We start from the raw sequence: 6,253 nt of genomic DNA, 5'->3' as shown, positions 1-6,253 counted from the left end.
AAGAGATCCCAATGTGCGATTTCACGCTTAAAAGGCAGGTAGCTGCATCATTTGAAAAAACACACACACACGCTGTCCGTCCACAGTGGCCATCTTGTCACCATGCGTGACACGTAGAGAACATTTTGTGTCTTTTTGGAGCTGCTGGCACGTCTAATAAATCGTATGTGCTCTCTCTTGGTCCAGTAGTCCATCACTTTGTTCAAACAGGTGGACCATATTCATGACCAGACAGCATCCCCCCTCCCTCCCTCCCTCCCTCCATGTACCTTCTTCCCACATCCTCCTCTTTGTCTCCTCTACAGTCTGTCCTCTATCAAGGCTGCCGTCCTTGTTCTCCTGCGTGGCTCTGATGTGAGGTGACTGACAATAGTGGAAACTCCCTGACCGGCTTGATGCAACAAGAAAAAGGAACAGTTGTATGGAAGTAGGAAATGTATAGAATGCATATAATGTAAAAAAAAAAGTGTACAATGCACCTTCCACTCAATAAATAGCATTATAAATAGATATATATGTTTGTAATCTTGTAAATTAAGTTTTGCAATGCACTGTGACCCCTATAGTTAAAAGAGGCGTTCAAGTGCACGAAGATTTCCCACTCTCCTTGAATGCATCATCACATGGAGCATTGACCGATTATGATCAGCTGTGCACACAACAATGCTAATATAGCTTCCATTTCGTAAAGGTAAGACCTTTTTTCATTTTAAATGCAACCAGAAAGTTTTCCAAGACTCGTATAACATTTAATTTTCCACATGCTTATAAGATTTGTGTAGTGGCAGGCTGACTTTTGAGCAAAGTCATGAAAAGTCATAACATTGCTGGAGACGCGAACACCAACAAGTCAACACATTTGCAAAAACAAGGTTTATTATTGACATAATTATCATTCAGAGTCTGGGTTGTACATTGAAGTGCATTTTGTACATTGTCATGAAATACAGTATTGTTATTTTTCCTATGATGTCTTGGAGTGTTTTGGGATGTTTCATTATTAAAATGAAATATTTTTATTACTGTTTTGGTTTTTTACAACAGGCCGCTTATTTCCGTTATATATATAATTGTATTTATTTGCATGCATGGAAAATTTCTGGCCTTACCAAATACCAAATGGAGACTGCATGACGAAAAAAATATTTATTTATTTATTTATTTTAATAAATATTTGCTGCCTTTGAAGACACTACAACAATCCTCATCGCAGACATGTTTTGATATTTACAAAATATTCTTTTTCAACCCACAAACTGTTTTGATGACCTAATACCTGACCCATTTGCGGCCCTCAGAGAGGGAGAACTTTGTTGGACAGCAGAACTCGACTTGTCTTCTTGAGCGATTGCAGTTTCAATTGACGGGACAAACTACAGCACATAGAGATTTGAAAATGATCCACGTTTCTTCACGCCGGGCGTCTGTTTAAGGTCCGAAACGAGTCTGTAAATATCCCTTGTTGATGTTCCATTCCTGACTTGCTCCTTGCTCCTTCAGGCTTTACAAGGTCGGGACTCCATCGTCGTCGTCAGTGAGAAAGCCAAGGCCAGAGCCAGGAGCAGACTCCACGCACGTGGACGGACGAGTTCGGCCGGTGAGTTTCTTGTGATGGCGTTTGAGTCGCCCGCCTGACGGAAAAAAATGTACTGGTGGCTTTTGATTTAAAAGGCTTTAAATGTAAACTTAAAATAATTGAAGCTGCTCTTACCGCGCACAATGTGGCATCATCCGTGCGATTGGACACCAGTTTTTGGGCCTGGGAGGAGATATTCTTTTGTTATCAATATAGAAGGCTATGAAATGAAGTCAGGGTCAAAGGTCACTAGGTCAGGACATCCTAATCTAGAATTCCATACAAAGAGAATACTTTTAAGTTTCTTTAAATTAAAATGGATTAAAAAAAAGTAACTTAAGTTTCTTTAAATTAAAATTGATTAAAAAAAAGTTTCTTCAAATTAAAATTGATTAAAAAAAAAAAAAACGACACATGGCCACAGGAAGCGATGCAACGATGATGAGGCATCTTTGGCTTACACAAACACTCCACAAGGAAAATTCCGCGAGGATGATGAATTGCTCTCTCGGTTTTCCTTTTAGCTGCCATCAATCAAATCATCGGCATTAAAAGCCAATTTGATAGATTCCCTCGCTTAAGATAGGAGATAACATCTTTGAAAAATACACAACACCAAAAGTCTCTTTTTTTTAGTCTACAGGAGACTCGTCCAAAAAAAAAAATAAAATAGGTTATTGATTTGACAAAAACACCAAGGTTGGGAAAATGCGCACCTGCAAGGTCCCGCAAATGTGGTACGACAGGTCGTTGTCCAGGTCCAGTTTGCTCGGGCCGGCGAGCGCGTCTGCTGCGTCGCCGTCGCTCGCGTCTTTCCCTCGCCGCGCGGCGCTAGGCAACGCCGGCGTCGGCTCGACGGGGGGCTGAGGCTGCCACACCCCCACGTCGGTGCCGTTTCCAAACGCCTGGATGGCGTTCCCTACGTGGGAGGTCGCAAACATCAGCTCCACTCAACAAATGATTTTTTTAGCCTCGGCACTCACGGAGACAACGGTTGTTGGTGAAGAACTCCACAAACTTGTCGCACTCGGGCTTGTTGTTGCCGCTGCTGCTGCAGTCGCACCACGGCGACAGGCTAATGCCCACCGACCGCTCGTAGTTGGGCGTGATGACCGTACCTGCAAAATGGAAGGCCAGAAAAGTCTGAGGAACTGGAGAATGTGCCGTTAGCTTGCGACGTGCGGGCCGATCCCAAAAGTCCGATACTCTTTTGCGCCATTTGAAAAAAACGACACCGCCGCTCACCGATGAGGCCGGAATAGGCGAGCAGACAGTCGGCGTAGTTCTCTCGCAGGCAGCCCGATACGGAGCGAGCTTCCGGCTGACAGCTGCTCATAAAATCCGCCAGCCGAGACCTGCAAACCAGCACGAAAACCGCCATGGGAACAAATGATCTTCATTGTTAGATTTCATTGTTTGTGGAACACTTTGCCGACGTTTCCAAGGGGCTGGCGTCTATTTCGGAACTCCATGTTACTTAATCATTTGGAGTGATTACTATTATTATAGTTCCGATCTGACATTCCAACATGACCAAAATCATGAATGCAATTTTCTTTCCGTTGACACCTTTGGCAAGATAATGAGAGGAGAACTCACTTGCAGATGTAGTTGGTCTTGCAGGCGTTCTGCAGAGACAAGCAGTTGGCTTTGTCTTTGTCCTCGTACGAGCACGCCGGCACGATGGTCTGGCGGCGGCGCTCGGCGCACGCCGTCTGGTCGCCGGCCGGACACGAGCAGAAGAGCATCCCGTAGCTGTATTTGGTCGGGACCTGCGTCGGGAAACAATTGAGAGATTTCTTCCCGTCGGGAAAATAAATTCCCGCGTTACCTTGTCGAAGAAGTGTCTCAGGGCCTTGTGACATTTGCGCTTGTTGCACACCTCGGAGGCCGACACCCGGGTGGTGCACGGGTTGATGTAGGCCGAGCGGTACTTCTTGCACGTGTCGTTGAGGTTGCACGCCTTGGCCGCGTTCAGGCAGTTGTTCTCCTTGGCCGACGCCGGCTCGGCTGACGTCCGCATAAACAAGTTTGACATTTTTCACTTTCTTAAGACAACATTATGAGCGCGTGTGTTGCCAAGGACTCCGATGAGTGACTCTTCATAAAACGCAAAAACGCCCTCGGCAGAAGAAAACCTTTTCCGTTTTCTGCTCTTAACAAGTCCACTGGGAGGTCATATCGGCGCTCTGGTGTCTCGTTCCTTTTCGATGAGTGAATGCAAACAAAATAAAAACATGCTCTCAATCCATAAGAAGAGAAACATTTCAAAGGTATTTGTGTTCTTATCGTGTCTTTTCCACACGCAGAGCCACCATTAGGCATCGTGGGTAGCCATCTTGGTGGGGTCATGCGCGTGTGTGTTGCTTACTGACATTTCTCTCGTGAGTCATGATGCAATAACGTGTGAGCGACACACGACTCATGCAAGGTGTCCTGCCCGCATCATGTGCTCCTCAATAAACTGCCTTAAGCTTAGTGGTTCCTCACAGAGGATAAAGAATACATGCCTGCATTTGGCTACCGCCCTGCAACATTGATGCTATTTGTTAGCTGATCAATATTTTTTGCGCGCTCTTTATTGGCATTGAGCTAAAGAGAAGTTGTTTGGGGGATGGTAGTCAATAAATAACCATCTTCATCCCTATAATTGACTCCACAAGGCAGCTGCTCACGTATGCTCAGGCACACTTCACTTGCCCTTATCTCAACCGCATCCAATGTTGCACTCTAAAAAAAAAAAAGATCCCTTTTTCTCCTTTTGTGTTTAAAACAGTCTTTGTTTTGATTCATGGGGAGCCTTATTTCTTATCTGCAAAGCTCCCAACCATTTGTTTCCAATTCCATTTATTTTCCCGCGCCGCCTCCCCACAGGACGCTGCGCGCAAAGAAAACCAATATATAAGCAAGAGAAACCTCCTGGAAAGTCCTATTTAAATGCTACACTGTAGAATGGGCACATTTGGGATCAATCAGGGCAACAATGAAATATGTTGAGTCATTTGTAGGAGATCATCTTAAAGTAGTGTGAGTGAAAAAGAAAGAACAAGTTGAGATGGCCATGGGAGGGGGGCTTGATTCTGCAACCACAGAGGGATTTGATTACACTATATGTTAGAATGGTGCTCACTCTAACTTATTTTTGCAAGAACCACACGGGAGACAGTAGGCCCTTTTTAATCATTAATAACTGTGCGTACAGCGATGATCGAATGAGGTCCGACTCAGGCCTCTCGCAGGAGCATTTTTATTGAGAGAAACTGGGTGGGGGTGAGATTGGACAGGATGGAGGTCACCTCAGCAAGTGGTTAATCAGTGCGGAGGGTCCCGGCTCATTGTTTTACCAGGTCGTGGAAACGGGAACTAGTGGAGCATTTTAGATGACTAACTAAGCAAGAATGTCTCCAAACCATTTGGAAAGTTTCAACAACTGAATGGTTAAACTTTTCAGAGTCGAGGAAAGGTAAAACAAAGTTAGTAATCCTAGTCTACATTCCAACATAATCATACGATCAAGATAATCCGTAAACTCTTTTGTGTGTCAGTTGGTTGGTTGACAGCTTGAGCAGGACACACCCTCAAGCCAAACGCGCGTGCACAGATGCACTCGGATGGTGCAGACAGATGGTTAACGGCTCTTTTGGTTGTGTCTTTTCCTTGTCGCTCGACACGCTTAGCGGCGACGACATTCCCGAGAACATTTCTGGCCAACCTCATAAAAGAACCCAAATGAAAATGCCGTCTTACCTGCAATGATGGGAGCCAAGCGAAAGATATCCGAAAGGCGGCTGTTGACTGGCTCGTACGGGGAATATTCAAGTAAATCGTTACCTGTGGGGGGAACATGATGACATATTACGCCATGATTAGGAACACCTCAAACAGACTCGATGTACCCTGTAAACTCTGATAAATGCTCCAAAAGATGCGCAGGCAGTTCTTCTCCTTCTTCATGCCCCTCCTGCACCTGCAGCGGTTGAGCGGGTTCTGCTTCATGGCCTCCATGGCGCTGCGGCACTCGCCCTGCGCCTCCGGAGCCGTCACGGCACTCGCGCCGCTCTGCCTGCCCGCCACGCACTGCCTCATGGTTCGGTACTTGGTGCTGCAGGTGGCCTCCTTCAGGCATTGCTCGCTGGCCTTGACGCAGTCCAAACGCGCGCCGGCGCCTCCCCTGGCGTCGACCCCCTTCAAGGTGGACGCCAAGTCTGCGAGTTGCGGGAAGAATCTCGCTCACTATTACGCAAGAAAAAAGAAAAAAACCCGCACACTTTTCGACGCGAAAAATGACTTACCGGGAAATGACAAGAGGATTGCAAAAGTTGTTAAAATCATCGTGGGTTGTTTTTTTCCCCTCTTTCTTCTTTCTTTAAAGCGGTGCTCCAGCGATTATACACAAGTGGTCATCATGCGTGCGCATCCTGTTGGCTCACCGGCACGCACAAAAGCATCCGTTCCACGCGTTTGGGACCACGCCGAATCATCTCCCGCGTCACCCTGCAGCCCAGCATCCACACCAGGGCAACCAAAACGCCGCGTAAGTATTCGAAAATCACTCTTTGTCTCAAAACCAATCTTTTTCAAAGCGTGTCGCGCTTCTTCTTGCGCGTAAAGTTCAACCCTCCGTCATTGCGCTTTTCCGGTCATCCAAAACAAGTTGAAACCCCTCCAAAAGATACA

The 6,253-nt window shown here is 46.1% G+C and overlaps 2 protein-coding genes across 2 annotated transcripts in view; one reads left to right on the top strand and one right to left on the bottom strand.

Annotated features, from left to right (window-relative positions):
- Positions 1–858: 858 nt before the first annotated feature.
- Positions 859–6,011, bottom strand: gfra1b (gdnf family receptor alpha 1b). The gene is made up of 10 exons (XM_061264200.1): positions 5,869–6,011; positions 5,473–5,781; positions 5,324–5,407; positions 3,408–3,586; positions 3,176–3,348; positions 2,822–2,931; positions 2,560–2,694; positions 2,293–2,495; positions 1,712–1,759; positions 859–1,631 (listed from the first exon to the last, which is right to left on the bottom strand). Exons 1-10 carry the CDS (start codon positions 5,906–5,908, stop codon positions 1,497–1,499), a joined length of 1,416 nt encoding a protein of 471 aa, XP_061120184.1. The 5' UTR covers positions 5,909–6,011; the 3' UTR covers positions 859–1,496.
- Positions 5,981–6,253, top strand: part of nrg3b (neuregulin 3b) — an 88,043-nt gene continuing 87,770 nt past the window's right edge. Inside the window, exon 1 of the mRNA XM_061264958.1 lies at positions 5,981–6,110. The gene's annotated coding sequence lies outside the window, so the exon portion shown is untranslated. The remainder of the gene's footprint in view (positions 6,111–6,253) is intronic.

This window comes from Syngnathus typhle, linkage group LG18 (assembly GCF_033458585.1).
Source record: "Syngnathus typhle isolate RoL2023-S1 ecotype Sweden linkage group LG18, RoL_Styp_1.0, whole genome shotgun sequence".
Lineage (NCBI taxonomy): Eukaryota > Metazoa > Chordata > Actinopteri > Syngnathiformes > Syngnathidae > Syngnathus > Syngnathus typhle.
This window is presented reverse-complemented; position numbering and strand designations above follow the sequence as displayed.